Source organism: Myzus persicae, unplaced genomic scaffold, assembly GCF_001856785.1.
Source record: "Myzus persicae strain clone G006 unplaced genomic scaffold, MPER_G0061.0, whole genome shotgun sequence".
NCBI classification, from domain to species: Eukaryota; Metazoa; Arthropoda; class Insecta; order Hemiptera; family Aphididae; genus Myzus; species Myzus persicae.
In genome coordinates this window covers 306038-326918 of record NW_019104067.1, presented here as the reverse complement: position 1 = coordinate 326918, position 20881 = coordinate 306038, and the positions used below count along the sequence as shown (strand labels likewise).

At 31.8% G+C, this 20881-nt stretch overlaps 1 protein-coding gene across 1 annotated transcript in view; it reads right to left on the bottom strand.

The window, feature by feature from the left end:
• Window positions 1-13058: 13058 nt before the first annotated feature.
• Window positions 13059-20881, bottom strand: part of LOC111038289 (T-cell leukemia homeobox protein 3-like) — a 45424-nt gene continuing 37601 nt past the window's right edge. The window contains 2 exon segments of the mRNA XM_022321335.1: window positions 13059-15497; window positions 15500-15729. Of these exon segments, the coding sequence (XP_022177027.1) occupies window positions 15349-15497; window positions 15500-15729 (379 nt within the window). The 3' untranslated portion in view covers window positions 13059-15348.

The following is a 20881-nucleotide window of genomic DNA, read 5'->3' as shown; positions in this document are numbered from 1 at the left end:
TAGTCACCCTCTTTACTGCATATAACATGCAGATCTTTTTAGGAATATGTTATTGTTCTTCATTTCAAATTCGAATGAATTATTTCTGAGTTATTGAACGTATTGAACAGAGGATAATAGACTTAGGAAGTGTGATTTTCGCCTTTTGTGCCTGGGACTATTATTGTCATTGAGCTGTTGCTGACGCTAAAAAAATATGTGATTAGTTTCTTCTGAACATTCAGAATCTTATATTATGATATAAAAAAAAATGATTTTACTTAACTTAGCTTGTTTGTTTGTTTATTAAAAAGGTTCTACTAAGTATGTAATGATAAATTATTAGGAGAAAAATGTATTGTGGCAATCAAAACTTTTACAGAATGCAACAAGGCAGACAAAAATAATTGTTGTATATATTGTCTATTAACACTTATTCTAGTTCAAAACTGAGTACTATGGCAGGTGTCTATAATTGAATTGAAGAAGTAAAGAGTTCAAAATCGGTTACGTAATTTTTTATAACAATTTTGTATCTGAAAATAAATAATCATTTTATAATACATACAATTTCGTTTATCGTCAATGGCCATCTGTCTGAGGCATTATTGAGATATTATCAGTCTGTCAACATGTAAATCCTTTAGCTATACATTTTTGAATACATATACATAATTGGCTTATTTGAATCAATGACGTCCTATTGTCCATCCATATAATGGCCAAAACATGAATATATTATTTATTCGTATTATACAATTTCTTTCTTTATACATCAGTTCTATATTTTATAATTACTGACCAGTAATTAACGATGTTTTAATTTGAATTTTGATAAATATAAATTTATGTTTTACCGATTAACAGGAATAAGTTTAAATTTAGTACCCAAGTAGAATTTATTTATATTAATTTTCTCATGTGTTTTCTTTATTTAACTACACATACCCAAGTATTTTCATACATATCATGTATAATATACACAGACTGTGTGTTTGAGAGAGAGTTAGATAGATCGATCGATCGACAGAGAGAGAGAGAGAGAGAGAGAGAGATAAAGAGGGTATGCATTCAAAAAGGCATTCCGATAACACGCAAATAATAATATGTTCAAAATGGTAAATAAAAGCCACAATCTAATTCGAACAGCTTAAAGTACATAATACAATGTGAGAGCAATAATTGGACGAGTCATTGATTCGATTATACATCGTGTCGTTGGTCTGTTCTCTGTAATGCTACTGATTGCAGTCAGTGGTGTATTGGTAAATATATTTATGGGTATACGCACTAATAAAATATGTATAATCTACCAAAAAAAAATTTTCTCGCTTCGCTCGTAGTCAATAATCATTACAATAATTAGGTGACTTAATCTCTTATATTATATTATTTTTATTTTATTTCTTTATTAAATTTTCAGTATTTTTACTAATATAATAATATTAAAATTAACACTGATCATCAATGGAACCGACTAGTATTCATTCTTCTTTGTCAAACGATACTACGATAAGTACAATAAGTCGTAAACTCGAATAGCAAGATTCAAGAAGGAAAATACCCATTATTGCAGTAACAATAATTTATAAATAAACACCATAAACCATTTAATTGGCCATAGCCTGATAAACACTTAATAACATCAGTGGTTACAAAAACATAACATCGCAAGAAACACATTTGCCGCGCGTTATAATTTATAAATGACATAATACAGGTTGAGAACCATGGACTGAGCATTCATACTCCATATTGGTAATATTACATAATATTTTAATAACATCTATTTTTCAAAATGTTATTAATAAATTTAATTTAAAATTCATTATTATATTAAAATAACAATTTTTCCTATGAATAATTGGTTTTCGAGTTATTTTAAGAGCGTATACCCGTAAAATGATATTTTACATTGGGTATACGCTGAAAATCGAAAATCTGCTGACGGGTATACGGCGTATACCCGCGTATCCGTACCAATACACCACTGATTGCAGTTTCTGCTGTGGTCGGTTTGCACAATACGGTTTCGCGGATAAAATCGATACAACAGTGCAGTTGTAGATAATATTATATCGGTCGTCACAAATTCCATCCAAATGTATATAATGTAATATATACATACATACACACACGCCGTATATACATGTGGTACACGAGATTTAGCGGGACATTCACCACACCCCCTATAGATGTTTATATATAATGTGTAGCTATTACGTCTGGCGAGTTAAACTATCGTGACAGAATCAATTATCAATCGTATATAATATATATTATATGTGTGTGTATTATAGCCAAACGTCAATATATTTCCGATTTCCTTTCAACGAAACATGTGTGTGGTGGCGATCGCTGCTGTCATAATTGCTATTATATAATCGAGTTAAAGACTCGCGTTTAATTACATTTAACCAACTGTTCGATTATGTCGGACAAAATGTATTGCGCAGTGATAGCGATCGAAGAACAGACTCGGAACACTGCTTTAGCGGAGATGTTAATACATATTAATATTTATACAAGCCACGGTGGTTTGTACTTTGTGTATAATTCAAAAGATCCTTATAGGTACTTAATCGTTCTTAACAACGCCTAAAATATTATTATCACGATCACGTCCGGATATCATCTTGAGTTTTATATTTTCGTAGATACATTGAAGCGACTCTTAGAAAGTTTTGATAGTTTTCATTTGGTTAGAATAAAATCCACCATAATACCAAAATCGTTTAAACATATATGTTACGGGCGTAAACCACACATTTTTTTTTTAACCAACTAATATTGTTTTTTATTATTATTATAAATTATAATCATTACCTATTTATAGTATTGATTTTTTTTTTAAAACAATCATTATTAATTTTATTCATGTACCATAATATTACAAATATTTTGATGGAATAACAAAAAAAAATTAACAAGTATCATCATTTTATTTTTATAATAAATTATAATTATATTATTACCTATTTATTTGAACAAGATTTAGAAGCATGGTACTTGAAATTACATAGTCTGTCTGCTTTTCCACACTTGATTTATAAATAGGCAGTACGATAAGGAACAAAAATAAGTTTATACACAGTGTTTCAAAAAATTCATAGTTTGTTGTATAATGATACACGAATAAAATTAATAATGATTGTTTGAAAAAAAAATCAATACTATAAAATAGGTAATAATAATAAAAAATAATATTTGTTGGTCAAAAAAAATAGCGTCAATGTAATGATGATGCGCTTTCCGGGCGGTTCTAAAAAATATTTCCTTTTTATAAGCAGCATATTAAGTTGTGCGCAGTAATTATTGTTTCTCTTGTTTTTTTCCTAAAACATTTACAACACACTATTGTACTTAATTATAAGCAGTACCGACTAAGAGTTTGCGACCAGTATTTTATCTTTTTATATCATCGTCACCACTCGCAAGTACCTACATCATAAGGTAAATGAACTTATAACTGTTTTAAGTGAACTGACTGATACCGAAAATGTTGAAATCCGTGCAATAGTGGAGATCCTAAGTATCAAAAATTATGAATTGCTATATCTGCCCAAGTCACTATCACAGATATTTTATATCAACAACAGCTACTGGTCATTATAATTGGGCCCACTCCAATAAGGCACAAAGTCAGACAAAGTACGACCATAATAGAAGGCGAAAGTATTTGCACCGCCACTACAACGATGCTATTTTAATATTATATTATTATCATAAAATGTATTGTTTACGCGTGCTCAACGCGCGTTTATTATTACTGTTGTCATTTTTTTTCTATACAATTACAAATATTCCCCCTTGACCCCTCGAGTATGATAATATGGACATAATATATAGGCGAGATAGTGTCTCTAAAATATCATTTGATAAGAACATAATATTATGGAAATATTCAAATATGTGATGATATTTTATTGTAATAATACCTATACCCGTAATAGTAAACAAAAAGTTTAGAGCACTTACAGAGTGGACATGAATTAACACTCTTGGTAATTTTGGAATAAAAAGATAAACGGTATTTCAACGAAATTAAAATAATACAGTAATCGTACTTCGATGTCATCCCATACGATTATTACGGTAATAATTAACGTAATTAAATAAACCATCTCATACGAAATGTCAATTTTTATAAATTAGGAATGGACAAATTATTATTTACATAAATTCGTTGTTAGAAGTTTCTCTGAATTATAGAATAATAATACATCATTATATTAACATCAGAGAACACTATTTACTACGGAAAACATTTGATGTAGTTTTGATGGGCGATAGCAACAAAAGTGAGAGAGAAGGTACGATTGGTTAGAACACGTGTGTGTGTGGAGAGGTTTAATTATTATTAAAAATCCGAGTGGTCGCCCATCCAGGAACTAGTGACACTAGCCGATGCTTGCAATCAGAAATTAAACGAGACTAAATACAACCACCGTACCACACAAGATCACAAGCACGTGGTAAATAGGTAATTATTATAAAACCGAATAAAGACGGCTTACCAAATAAATAATAAAATTCTTATACATAAAAGATATATCATTGTACACATTTTCCCTTTATCGTGATTTTATGTTATTCTGTGTAAAACTTGTACGAGAAACTGAACAACACGGTGTAAGGTCACTCTGCAAGTACACGCAGCTTGTTTAATCGAATTTTCAGTGATTCAATTGCTCGCTGTTGCCCCGTGGGGTAGTATTAAATGATGAATAAAACTTTACAGTGTTTTTCGATTAGCGATATTTTCAACGTACTTTTAAAGTGTCAAACGATTAATATTGAATCGCGATTCGTTGAGTGATTTACCGAAATCGTATATAGACTTAGATGTACTGTACCTAAATAAAATAGTACCTGGCATTACACCGATTACTTTAGGTATAACATCTAGGGTTTTTAAAATATATATTATTACATCATTATGTGCAATTATATTAAATATTTCAATGATTTTCAGTTGCTGATAGATTCCGTTAATTAATTTTTTTAAATAAGACTAAACATAACTCAACGAAGTAGGCTAAATTGTTTACAATGTATACTCAGTGTGATTATCTTGTTTCAGTGTTCATGAGTATATTATATTGGTATAACTCGAGCTATATTTGTTGTACTGTTGATGAGTGGTGGCGTCAGATACCCACAAACATGAATTTTAAAAAATACAAATGAAAATAATAATATTATGTATTTAATATTTAGGAAACAAATCACACTTACCCCGAATCAGCATAATATTCTTAGATAAATAAAAATATACATAGCAATACTATAATAGCATATTATTTATATGCAAATAATTATTGATAAGAAAATAAACTCACACCTATGCCCGGTGTTTGGGACCAGATATAATATTTTTGAGGATTTGATATATAAAAGTATAAGTATAGTACTGCAACTTTTGTTGTTTCTGAAATGTCATTAAAAATCTTAATTGATGTAGACTCAGTCTTCAAAATTAAAAGTATATTAGTGACAAAAACGTTATGATAGTAGCTCGGCGTTCAAAAATCGCCCAACAATAAGCCAAAGAATAGCTGTGTTATTTAATATTTCACAGGATTAAATAATTGTACAATCAAAGCAAAGAGGGAAATTTCGAGAAACAATCATACTTGTTAATTTATTTGAACTGTGCGTCTATGCAGTATAAATGTATAATATAATAAAGTATTATATCGGTGACGTTCGACCGCGACGCGTCTCGTATTCCAACCTACTCGTAAATTGCTGCTTCGGGGGTTTAATTCCATTGTGATAACAAAAATACAACAATAAGGTTATAGTTTTATATTACATTATTCGTTATTAGTTGAGAATAAAAAAACCATATCGAAACGAAAACAACGGGTGCGGCAACACGACAGTGCAGCTAAATATATAGGTATAAGGTGGTAGAACGATTTAATAGTGGCCGTGTTCGATCTTTGCTGCTGATCTTATTTACCTATATATAGCTGAAGGTATATTAAATAACACATAAAGATATTATTTTTTTTAATACTCGGTAATCCCGTCCCGCACTTAATGCAATACTATGGGTATATCATAAACGAAAACAACAACACATTAGTAGTAAAAAAAAAAACACAACAGTTATATAATATTATAAATGGGTTACCTGCATGTGCAATTATCACCTAATCTATAATGCTATTACCACCCCTGTTCAGGCACGTCTGAAGTATTGTATATATTTTAAACAGTGTGGATCTGAGAGAAGATTTACATTTTAATGGTTTTTTTTTTTTAAAGTCAGCCTCAGTTTTGTGGTCGACTTTATATGACGTTCTGTAATTGTGTATTATTGAAAAACGCGAACAACTGCGGCAGCTCTTGTACTATCATACACATAAACATAAACCTATTTTAAAACTGTGCACCCACGATGAACTGTAACTATATATATTGATGGACATTCTAACTAGTCCTTATTTTATAATATGTCTCAACGATTTCAGAGAATATTAAATAAAATATAAATCGTCATGTCTATGCACATGAATATAAGTAGTGAGCACCTATGTATAACACGTCCACGACGGAGAAAGTTTTTGGATTTTAAAAACGTGTACTCTCCCTATAACTTGCTGTACACAGCTTTCATGTGTTTTCCCATATTTTTAATAAATTACCGCATGTATGTAACCCTGGCGCTATGGATTAAAGTTTGTCGAAATTGTCGACGTGCGGTTACTGCTGCATTAGTCAAATGGTTTATCGATCGTTCCTACTGATAAAATGTTTAAAATATGAAATGTCACGCAAGTAAACCAACTGTAATCTGGCCGTCGTAAACACGACGACGTCTAATGAGGAGATGCGACCAAACAAACACAACTCAACGACAAAATATCGTGGACGCGACACGATACCGCAGAGGCGCGAACGTACTGCAGGGGTGTAAAGGCACCTCGAGGGGGCGCGGGTAGTTGACCACGTCTACCACGTGCGGATAACCTAAGGCCCTAACCTGGTCACTGATTTTTTTTTTTCATTCCCCTCGAGTTTCGATACACCGTCGTCGTAATATAATATAAACGTCGTAACTCGTAACATACATACATATACACATAATATAGACGCCGAGAGTCGGCTGTACGTTTTTTTTTTTTTTTTGTCTTCACTGCCGGTCAATCTCTAATTCGTCGTCGCCCCCTCTCCAAAGTCGTGTGTTTTTTTCTCTGCTTTTATATTTTTATTATTTTACGACGGCGTTGCGTGGCGTCTACGCCGTCGTAAAACTGTCGGCGCGCGCGCGGCTACCTCTCTTTGGTTTCTCGTCTCTATTTCGATTCACCGCCGCTACCTCTATACTATCATAATAATATTATACGCTATACACTGCACACTCTTGTTATATAATAAATAATAATAATAATAATAATAATAATAATAATAATAATAATAATACATAGTGATAAAGTGGTGGCATTGTATCGTTCTATGTACATGATTATACACAATATAATGTATACATGTATACGGCGTGTTATCGCGTTGTCCGGCCGTCTCCATGCTCTATTATTTGTCCCTGTATAAACTGTAATATAATAATACTATTATGTCGGTGCAAATGAACACAATGCACTGCACGCGACCACTAAAATGACTCTGTCTGCACCGTTCGTATTATATTGTATTATAATTTGTTACCGTCAATGATGATATTAAAATACGTGATATTCGGAAGTTATTAAAAATGGCTAGTCGTTTTGGGGAACGTCGGCTATTACGGCTATCACGACGGTAGTGGGCAGTCGGCAGACAATGTCATAGTAAACGCATAAATGAAAATCATAATTTTTGTGATTGACCAGTCGGTGTCATACATTATTATAGACTAAGCCCATTGCGGTAATTTTTTATCATAATTTATATTACTATTATATTGTATTTTATTCGAACATAATTTTGCACTGCAGTAGCCTGTAACTGCTGTAGGTACCTGTAGAATTTTGAAGTGCAAAGCCTTAGCTAAGCTGAACAACAAATACATTTTCTATTTTATTCGCATTCAATTTTTATTTTAGTGGAATTTTTGAGAACCTATTATGATACTGTTGTTCTCAGGCGCTCAGGAGTATAACTAAATGGACAGTCCTCGTAATACCGGTACTCAATAACAGCTGACAATAATATTGTCAGTACGAAAATAAGAAATCTAAAAATGTCTGTATCAACATATCGACTAATCTGATAATAATTTATTAATGCACCAATGCAATTATGCACAAATAATAAGATGCTTGCAACCCCTCCAATAAGTATTGTTATAAATATATAATATATTCTCAATAAATATAATGGCTATATGATACGCGTGTTCGGGCATTATAATATTTGACTAGGCACTTTCAATAATGTCTGGCTTCAAGGTATTTACGGTAACATAATACACAATATTTTAAATGTTATTATATGCCATACACTTTATACATTTTACATAGTACAATTATCGGCTTTAATACTTTATAGCGCAGCATATAAATTTAAAGCCAGCCCGTTCATAATTATACATAAATTTTATATAGGTAACAATTTTTAATGGACATTTTTTATTTTTGTCGGATCCACTCGATATTATCGTACAATTAAGTAGTATAATTTTTATCATAAGATTAGTTAAAATGATCATAATAAATTATGTAGGTATCCTTTTTATTGTTAAAATATTTATTAAAGTTTATCATATATTTTACGACGTGGACAATTAATGTTCTGCAAAAAACTGGTTGTGAGTCAGATTTTAAACTCTAATACCGAACACATTAGCATTAAAATTTGTGCATAATATAGAAAATAGTTGGAAATCGAATTCTCAACATTTGGTTTTAATAATTGGATCTACTACAGTAAAATATATTTACAATCTGTACAATGTAGTTCCATATAGTGAGCATAATAAGTAAGGTTAATAGCTAACTAAACGGTCAAAATAGGAAGACTCTCGGCTGCAATGCCACTGTCAGATAACACGATAAATATCCTTAAAAAATAAAAAGTAGGCCTGCTGTGCACGCCATCAATGATACTTTGTATTTACTTGTACTAGTACACCTCTCTATGATCTCATGCTTAGAGCTTACTCGTAACTATTGCTCAAAATAGGATGTTGACGTCTGCAGATACTCGATGATTGTGAAATGGCTAGTAGATGTAATTTTTATGATCAACCTAAACATTTATTATTTTGATATTTTACAACACTCAAGAACTGGATTACGATGATAACGTAGGAATTCCACACTTTTAATATAAAGTTTTACAGTAAGTTACATTCGGTCATCAGTTGAAAAATGATGGGAAATCGCGAGATGTATAATATTATGCTGATTACAAAATCGGGAAAGTTACAAAAATTGCACCAAATGTATGTAGAACATAATGTTATATCAACTGTACGTACCCGAGTGAAACAGATTTAATGACTATATAATTGGCTGCCTCCGTTGTATAAGTAATAAGTATCAAATACATTTGAACTGTGTGTTGGAAAAAAAGGTGTGATATAAATAATTGTTGCTGCATTATAAACGTTAGAACTTATAATACCTATATTATAAACGTTCTATTTTCGAGTGCAGATGGCTCTGCGCAAGGACCTCATAATATAATATGTGCTGTAATAAATAATACCCATAATGATATTAATTATTATAATTCTCCGCCGGAGACCTGTTGAGTGTCGGATCGTCAGCAAAATGCAGCAGCAGCCTCCACCACCACCCCCCGTGGCCGACCGAGTCCACCGGGCCGCGCGTAACACCGGCGGCACAGTCGTACCCACATCATTATTAATATTATACCTGCCCATAGTATTATAAATAATTAATGACAATATATCATATTATACGAAATGAGCTGCAGGTAAACGGAGTGAGCGGGTACAGTTAGCGAGTGCAGAGCTAACATATACAGAGTGTTCGCCGTCAATGACGGTTTGCTGGAAACGAGTCTTATACAACGGGCATTCATAATAATATTGCGGGTCACGGATGTATCGTTGGTTTCCGAACCTTTTTGAACGCCCTGTAAACGACGACAGCTTCGCATATTATTATTATAATATTATGATAATCCGCATGATAAATAATATACCTAGGTAATACGACTGGTTGGTTAATCCACCGACGTACTCGTATTATATTATTATATACCTACACGGCCGCCGCAGCTCCCGTTCTCGTGTAATCATTCAAATAATATATTTTAATATTATTATTCACTAGACCGCGGTGTCGAATGTCCCCGTCGTCGAAATATCGTGTTAAATGTAAAATCATAATACGCCCGGTGGTGGTGGTCGTCGTCACTTGACGTATTATCCCACCGCCACGCCTTGCCTGTCGAGCGGAGGATTAAAAAATTTCGAAGAATTAAAGAACGTAAAAAAAAATAAAAAATATACCCGTTTCGAAGATAAGGCACTATATATAAATATTATAATATTAAGTACGTATTTACGATATACCTACTACTGTGCGTATAAGGTTTTATGTGAGTGCCTATGTATATATACATGCTTAATATGTTTATACAATAATGTGTACTTAATACTTATACTATATTTATCGTGAAGGTTGACGATGATTTATCGATCCATCCACGTTGCGCCTATTTAAGGTCTAACCGAATATCATTCCACTCGTTAAACAATATACAACTACATCTGACCGTTTTCTATTTTTATTTTTTGTCGTCGTTATACTCAGCTATCTCGGCTCTGAGCTGCTACACCATGCATGTTCAATGTATATATATAATATATATATATATATGTTTGAACACGCTGCAGTTAACTCGGTCGTTCATTATAAATATTATATCATGTTAATATCCGTCACGTCATAGGTAGGTATTAACGAAAAATAAGTATAGTATAAACAATAATTTTGATTTTAAAATATAAACGCTTTTATTAAAAGATATAAGTGATATAAATTTAGTCATTTATACAATATAATATATGGTATCTGCTGAAACAGCCCGAAGTAAGCTAATACTGAACCATTCTGTTTTTTAATCAACATGTGTTCTGGTGCAGCTGGTGTCCTAGGACCAGGCAATAATTACAACATATACCAAAAATTACCTGTACAAATTCATTAATGTCCTCATAACACTTAGTTCAGGGTTACTTTACAATGTTAAAGTAATGAGAAGCTATAATACATGTATACGGTGCACCGTCCTGTTATTAATATTATATTTTCGTTTTGAAGCTGTTCAAATTATATGGTCGTGCTTGACTTTCGTGAGTGCAAGAGACTTTAACGTTCGGCATGATCGTGATATTATTATATTGCATACAAGACAATTAGCCGTCAATGTCTTTTTTATTTTTTAATACCTCTAATCAATGACAATTATTATTGTATATTGATAAAATATTCAAATTTATAATAATACGGATAAAAAGTATTTTTAATTCTTGATTTACTTAAACTCGAATTAATAAGATCATTAAAATATCCATAACACACTCTTGTAAAATGTATACAATTTTTTACTTTTCACCTTGATACTTCATTGTAAACATTCAAATATTCAAACGATACTCTGCAATAGGTATACCTGTCCACGTAATTATACTTACTTATTATTATTATTTCCATGCGTCAATATATATTATTATGTTTTTAGAAATAGATTCTACTTTGGATGTAAAAAAATCTGAAAAATTACTATCGCATGCAAATGGTCGTCTTGTGAACATGCGTATGGATATCTACTCTGCAGTACTCAAACATAGTCCTATGCCTATACCTTTTTCAACAGAATAATCGTTTAAGTTGAAAAACATACGGAAATTTGATCGTGAAAACGGCGCACTTGCGGTCGACTTTCAGTGGGTAGGTTATAGAACAATTATATTATAGAATTTCATGTGAGCACTTTCCGTATGCATGCAATACTGGGGTCTTCCCAATACCACTAGGTACTGATTGTACTGACAGTACTGATTTTTAGGTGGTTTCCCCCCTTCGTGGAGTCGGGATACAACTATCAGATTGTATGTATTTTCCCCGACAAAGCAGTTTTGCTTTATGTGAAGTGTATTGAATTATTGGACACTATCGGTAGAAATTGTACTTACCGGGGTAAACTGTAGTTATCTATACCAGCGTATAAAGTATTAATAACAAAATTAATTTATTAGAAAAAGTAAAATAACCAAAAAAAAACCATCTATATGTTCCGAATCGGAAGGTAGAAATTGTTTCTACTAGAGCGCTTTTTGTTAATCTGTTTTTCCAATACATTTTCGCATATATTATGTGTTCACGTGTGATATATCAAAAAACAACCTTTAATGTTATTTATGAATATATACATTATACATATAATATATTATACGTATATATATAGTTTATTAAGCACAATTATGGTTGTATAATATATATATAATATATATATATATAGTATCCCGAGACAGTAAAAATGTACAAATCAATATAAATGCGCGACGGTCTTTTACAAAAAAAAAAAAAGTAGTATGTAACATGTACAACAATTATATATTATAAATAATATGAAATAATAGTACCAATAATATTATATACTAATAAATGACATAATCATCACGAAATGTATGCATAGGTACAGTTCGTACTTATATGCATATACAAATGATAATAATATATAATAAAATATGACTAAAGCTATATATAATATCTAAATATATATATATATATGTATATATCTACCTACTTATTAACTTTAAAAACGAAACACTTCACCACCTCGAACATAATATTATTATAATATGGCTGCATATATAAAATATAATAAAATCGCGTCTCGTCGATGACGATTATTATTACAAGTCATTAATATATCTACGTATGTTTAGGTATATATAATATTATAATGTATAATATTGTGTTCTTAATGTATATTGATCAAGCGATAATACATAATAATATATACTATATTACTATATGACACGATTATATAATATGTAATTTTATTATATTATTATTTTGAAACATTTATTATTTTTTTAAATTTTTTTATTCAAACGAAAAACATACAATGATCTGGTCCAATGGCAAATTAAGAGTAATTATAGCTAAACAATATTGAAATGTTGATTTTTTTTTTTCGTCCATTCATCGCGTATCTAAGCTATTATATCTATACAGTGTGTTTTTATTATCTATATACATGATTTATATTTATATGTACAGTACTACATTGTGAGAACTTCTTAAAAACGAAACATAATATATAATATACTTATTTGCGTAATGCCACTTTTATTCGCTATGTATAATAATATAACTATATAATATAATATCTAACATTGCACGAGTACAAATTACAAATAAAAATTTACAATTTACATGAATAATAATATTATCTATATATATACATAATAATATAATAACTAATATTATAAGGTACTTTATCGATAATAATAATAATATTACGACCGTAATAATGAGTGATACCTTTATGCGTCATATTGTGTATAATATATAATGTCATGCGGCTACCTGTACAAAATAATAATCATTTTATTACTATATCATATTATATGCATTGACAGTTTCCCAAAAAAATACTCAAACATGCATACCTACTATTATTATTATTACCATTATTTTACTATCATCGCACGAGTCTGACACGACAGGTTATAGTACATTATTGGAATAAATTATTATCCTAATAACATTAAATTTAAATAATTAGGTTGATATTTATCTACCCATCCCTTATATACGGGTTACGGAGTACATCGCGAATGTTTGAAATAACCATCCACATTTTATGTAGTTGTTAAGTTATCATAGTTGTATACTTGTAGCTTTAAAATAAAAAAAATCCTTAAGCATTATGATACATAATATAGGGTCTGCGTTGGTCCCTTAAACACATATAGTTTCGTGATTTGAATTCAAAATTATTGGTTTGATCCATATTAGATTTCATTTTATTTTCCTTCAGCGGTTTTCCGAAATGTATTAACACTATTACTACTTGATTATAATATGTATAGGTATGAATGAGCTAGCCCAAAAGTCTTAAACCCTCCCTCTGTATAACTGTATATAATGTTTAAATATAGCAACCGGAATCACTTACCATACTGCTCTAGGATATGATGTCCCGACCTCTACATGTAAAGCTGTATTTTATTATGTCATCTTCGAAAATGGCCTAGATCTCAATCATGCACCCCCCTTCCACAATATAACCACCAACACTTTCACTGACAACATGGCTAATGGTAGGTTTCCAAACTTTCGGGATGCACTACTTTTGTGTATACATCCAATAATGATACCCAAGTACTACTAATAATAAAAATAGTTACAATAATAATAATATGAATAGCATGTAGGGGACACATGATAATAATATGTGAGATAAAATGTTTTATTTTAACGCTATAAAGGTTTCAGTAAATATATTATTTAAATTAAAAATGTACAAGTACATAAAATAATGGCGTATGCACGGTGTGTACGAAAAGAGAACGATAATAATATTACCTACCTATACCTCCTATATTATTATACGTCATTATCTATGATGACTATAAACTATATACGACGTGCACTGCACAATAACAATTATAGAAAAAGAATCAACGCGATGATACAATGCAATATTATGCCTGCTATCACGTACTCCGTATAAAACACATACATACATACATACATACGCATATCAGATGACGTAGGGTTTACGGTTTTTGGGTCTTATTGGCAGATGATTCGTTGGAAGCAAAACGGCTGCACATAAGATCCACACCACACCAACTCGAACGCAACACAATATACATATAATAATATGTACATATTATACAGAGTGATCATTATTTTTTATCACATCTCTGGAAGTAAAAGGATTTTTTTTTATGTTTATTTAAACTTTAAACGTGTATTTTTTTTTCGTAACGTTTAAAAACAAACCGATTTACATTTTTGAATTTTTCCACATTATTATAATTATCAGTGGATATTTGTTCTGAGGATTAAAAATTCCTTGTACTTCCCGAGATATCGAGATTCGCCACGAACGCATATATATCGTACCTAATATAGTTTGTGCGATGTGCGACGCATATAATACAATAATCATCACAGACAAGTGGCATAAAAATACGAATCTCTGTACACGGTTTCGATAAAGGTAATGTATTATGATAAAATGACTAAATTACTATCACACGCTTGTACGTAAAATATTGTTCAACGTATAAAATATGAATTGCATTCGTCCGACTCAATATCGGTACGACCACTTGGTGCACGCACGCATTAGTAGCGCGTCACGAAGTCCGCAGCCTAGGCGTATTACAACAGACCTCAGCGGAACACGATAATATTATTATTATTTAATAATATCAGTACGGAGCGTGTCGCGAGGACTTAGGAATTTGAGTACACGTGATCGCGACGACGACGACGACGACGACGACGACGACGAAAAACGAAGACCGCCGCGCGCGGTCCCTACAGGTGCGTTCAGCACATGGGCGAAGCGACCGGAGGCTGCGACAGGCCAAAGTGACCTGGTGGCGGTTGCGGCGCGACCGGTGATCCGCCGACGCCGCCGGGCCCGCCGCCGCCGGGCGACATGGCGGCCGGAGACCAGGCCTGCAGGCCCTGCAGCGCTCCCAGACGCACGCCGCCGTCTCGGTCGTCCATCATGGACTGCATCATTTTCGTGGCCATCTGCCTCTGAGCTTCCCGTTCCTCCATCATGTGACGTCTGCGAAAAACGCGAAAAAAACATCATTTAAAATCTGTTACCATCGTAAATTGAAAATATTATATTATCGGGCTCTGGACATCGTACAATTATGGCGATAATTAGAAGTCATTTTTTTTTTGGAGAAAAATAATATTGTTATTTATTATATGTTACGTCATGTTGATGTGTCATAAATATATCGTGTATAATAGTGGTCACACTGATTTTCTCAAAAAAAAAAAATTTGCGAACTCGTTTATCAGATTTCCCTACAATATTCCTTAGCAGTATCCATTCTGATTTATTTATTCTGTAATATTTTATAGGTGTTCATGATCTATGTACACATATTATTTTGTACATTATTGGGGTGTAGAAATCATAAATTATTAGTAGTAGGTTTTATTACCGTTACCAATATTAATGCCATAGTGCAAGCGCTTATTACACAGGTGCATATTACAATATTATATTTTATACTCTGTTCGTTGATAGGACCGACCGAAAAATAAAGTGTTTACCTTTTTCTACCGAAATTTAACGTAAGTCGTTTGACCTTAATTTGTCAATAGCTCATATCGTTGTTATGTAAACATTAATTTTTAAATTGAACAGTTACTTTCCTCTAACACTTATATGATATAATGCAAATTGGAGTGTGTACATTTAATATGTTGAATATACATTTTTATTTTAAATTTTCTTATACATAAAAGGGTATAGGTATATTTGCAGCTTGCATTGCAATTTATTATATAATTTGTATATTATTATTTTGCAAGAAATAAAGATGATTATTATTTATTATGTTATACGGGGAACCTTTTTTATTTTAATATTCTACAAGGTCTAAGTGTATACATTGTGCAGAATGATTTTTTATTTTTATCTCATATTATACAAACACCAATTACCGTTAAGTACCATATAATATTTAAGATATCGAGACCTATACTGTATGCATTTTTTAAAAACTTTAATAACTGCACTTATTGCTCGTTTGAGATGTCAAAACTTTAAATGAATAAATATTTCTACACAATCGTATTGTAATATTATAATATTAAAAATATGGTATTGTATTTGAAAAGTGTGCGTTCAGCAATCTTCATACTCTTCAACTGGAGGTATTCTATACGGAGCTAAAAATAGGTATAAAATCTATTTTGCATGAATAATGACAAAGCCGAGGCAAAGTGCGCTATGCATGAATAATCGAAAACCATATGCGAGCCCCCAAATGTATACAAAGTCGTGATTTGCAGTGTTGCGGGGTGAGTGGGTCCACCTCACCGTATATACATGTATAGGTATTATATTATATACATAATATACGATATTTCTATGTTGGCCGTCGCGTCGACAAACAGATGACACGACTGACAGCCGTGAAAATCGCTATCTGCACTATATTGGCCTATAACGCGCCGTGTACATATTAAAATATATATATATATATATATATATATATACATCCTATACATGTATAATGTATATATTGTATAATAGTGTTTCCACGAAAAGGGGAGCATATTATAAACGAGTGTGTGCGAGAGCGCCGAAAGTTGACAGTTTAAAAGCCGGTCTGAATAATTCAGCCGTTTTTAAAACGCAGTTTAAGCGGATTTCTGCAACGGTCCTGCAGGACATGATATGCCGCCGCCTCGAGTCCGATAAAATATTAAACGCTTTTGGCCGCGACCCGTCGGCGTGCAAGATTTCCGCGCCCGCAGTACTTTCATAATATGTTATATATACTCATATTAAATTTATTTAAGTGTTTATCGGACTCGCCAATGAGTTATATCGTACCATCACGGTCTTATACGATGAGACGTACCTACTGGAGCTCAGTGCTCATAGTCGAAGACTTAATCTACGTTTTTCAAGACAATTTAATACACAGGTCTACGTGTATAAAGTGCTCCTATATTTATGTACCGCGTAATAGGTGATCTACTATAAGGTTGTTCTGAACCGCAAATATTATTCTCACTAAATACAATTACTGTCAAATATAAATTAAAAAATATATATATATCGCTACTTGAAATTAAATAATTATATTTTGACTATACTTTGGAGGAAAAAATAATTTTCAAAAAGCTAAATAAAGTCTATGTGTGCGGAGATTGGAGAACTATACAGACAACGATAAATATATCAGGCTTTAACCGAATCTAAAGCTTATATTTGCTAACAATTGATGGAATAAGCCAGCGAGACGTAAACACAAAATATTAATGATTCTAAAATAGCTCAAACGTATTACGCTGCATTTAACCGACTAATGGTGTTTGGAATAAATTGGTTAGTCATAACCGATGAGGCAAAACAATTCAAAAATTCAAAATATTACACTGTTGATAAGTTGGTATGTAATAAAAAAAAACTAAACTGTTACATTATAAATACAATCGAAGTCGAACGTAAGTAAACACATAAATTAAAATCCTACACTCGCAATAATATATTATAACAGCTATTGTGCGTTCTACTCTCCCTCAAGTCTCTTCGATACGTGTTTATTACTTGCGGCGCAATATCCTTACGCTTTAAGTCTTACAAACGATTTCATTTCCATATACGTTTGCGTGTAGGTACGTTTTTCGCACATCCCGTAAATATATTCGATTTACTCATTATTCTTTTTATCAAACAACAGACGCCGCCGCCGTGTTAAACGGTGTAGGAAAGACGAACAAAAATCTTTCGATATTATATACGACCGGTGCAGACGTAGGCGTCGGCGGCATGTTTGTTTATTATCGTGTACGCTTATAATATAAGAACGGAAACGTCCGTTCATATACCTACATAAACCTCACATTTCTAAATGACACTTACTATATTGAGTATATTACGATATTATATATTGCAGTCGTTGTAGCAATAAAAACATCGATCATTTCATGTTGTTACGTTGTCGTGAGTACACGAGCAGTGGAAATCCGGGTTCTCTTTCACATAAACTACACAATAATAATAATAATAATAATTATAATTATGCTGCACCCGGCTAAGAGTGTATCGATGTTGTGACATCAATTTGCTGCGAAAATATATTTTGAAAAAACGTTGTATAATTTTACATTTTGAGATAATATAGGTGTTCAATGACACATTTCGGTCGACTCGCGATACTCCCTCGAGCCAAGGTTTGAGTATGACTAAAACTAAAAATATTATTAGTATTTATTTATTTATTAAAATAAAGGGCAGAGAGTACAGTATATATAATAATATCGGGATTTTTTTTAAGAAACAAGAGTTACTTAAAAAAAAAAAACCTTGTTATTATGACTATGCGATGACGGAGAAAAAATCAACAGTAGACGAGTATAGAATTGTAGGGTAGTCGACTAAAAACCGGCGACATGTGATTTATTTAATACTATAGGGTACCATATAAGTACGATTACCCATGGTGAAATAAAAAATGTTAGAAAACATTAAAATTCAAAATTGTAAATTTATAAAATATGGAAAAAAACTGTACGTGAATGTTAAAAAATAATTTCCCTGGCAAGACGCTAAAATATTATTATGATGCATTAATAACACTATAGTTATTGAGATTTCATCACTTACACAATATTGCGCATAGGGTAAAGTTTAATAAGTACCATAATCTTATATGATTGGACTGCTGAAATTGGGTATTGGACAATATGTGTCAATCAATGTATATACGGGCAAGTTTAAATTTGTATACTCTTGCCCGTAAGTCGTAACCACTATAACTGCACGTGTTTCTAGATTCCTATATTATATAGGTATATCCTATATGAATTCGCTTTTAGCAGGCTGTCATTTTCCGTCGAGTAAACTTTTATCCCAGTATAAATGCTGTTAAAATTTCAAACGAGACGTACGTTATTGTTTAATATATTATTTAATATGCACATTTTATATATACACGTATACAGGGTTACAAGCTCAGATGGCGGCGATTATACACACCTATTATTATTATTAACTGAGGTCTGAGAGAATACGCAGTTTCCCCGCGAAAACGGTATCATTATTATAATAATATATATGCGGGCATACCTAACTTGTAGTTAAAATACCGCGGTATCGCGCGTGGTGGTAATAATTACGGTAAGTACTTTTCAAAAACACTTTATAATACGACCCCGCTAGGCGTTATTATTGTTATTAGTAGTTGCAGCAGCAGCAGCAGCAATAACTATCCCTCTTTACACGTGCAGGAGGCGATTTAATTAAACAAATAAACGTAAACAGTTTATTATTACATTATATTCTTTCGCTATGTTGTTAGGTTAAATCATTTACGCAACGATCATGTAAGGATCTATTATAATAATATAACGTCTTATAAGATAGTAAATCCTTACTCGTGCGTAACACTTCCAAACTCGCGGCGATGTCTAATATTGATATTTGATACAATAATAATATATATTTTAGGTATGTAAAAATTTATTTTCGGACAAGGAATAAATACATATATGTAGGTATACAAGAAATTTACCTACCCAATTGTATGACTAGAATATTTCAGTCCTTACATGAAACGGCACATTTATGTTGTAAACAATTATAATACATACATATATGCATATTGTTTATCACGAAGATCTTGAATTTCTAAAAGTAGTTTTAATGTAAGATTGTCAGATTTTCGTGTAAAATATCGAACGTTGTCCCCTGGGAGAACTGACGAATTCCGACCAATGGAATAGTCAATATAGAATTCTGCAAAGGTTTCTATATTTCATGGCATGTATTAAATGGATTGAAGGCTGTTCGGAGGGTGAATAAAGTGTTGTGCGATTTACCATATAGTCGTGATTTCTCATTTAAAGTGAAAAACGAATGTTTAATGCTTGGTAAACAATGTATAGTACCTCTCTACTGAACATATTAATATTATAGCTGATAGACGTTAACACTAAACAGGTACTAAATTATGCAAAATGAAAATAATATTGAGGAAAACAAAAAGAAAATAACTTAAACGGAGTCCGTGATGCGTGTTTTGTCTGCAAAATTTAATCAGCAATATATACTTTTCGATAGTTGTTTTCATATTTTATAGGTAAACACAGTACATACACGTGGACGATCATCGAAAAACTATTATCATAATATGATACACAATAGGTATTTTAATCACCTTTCGTCGTCTGCAGTACATGCTACT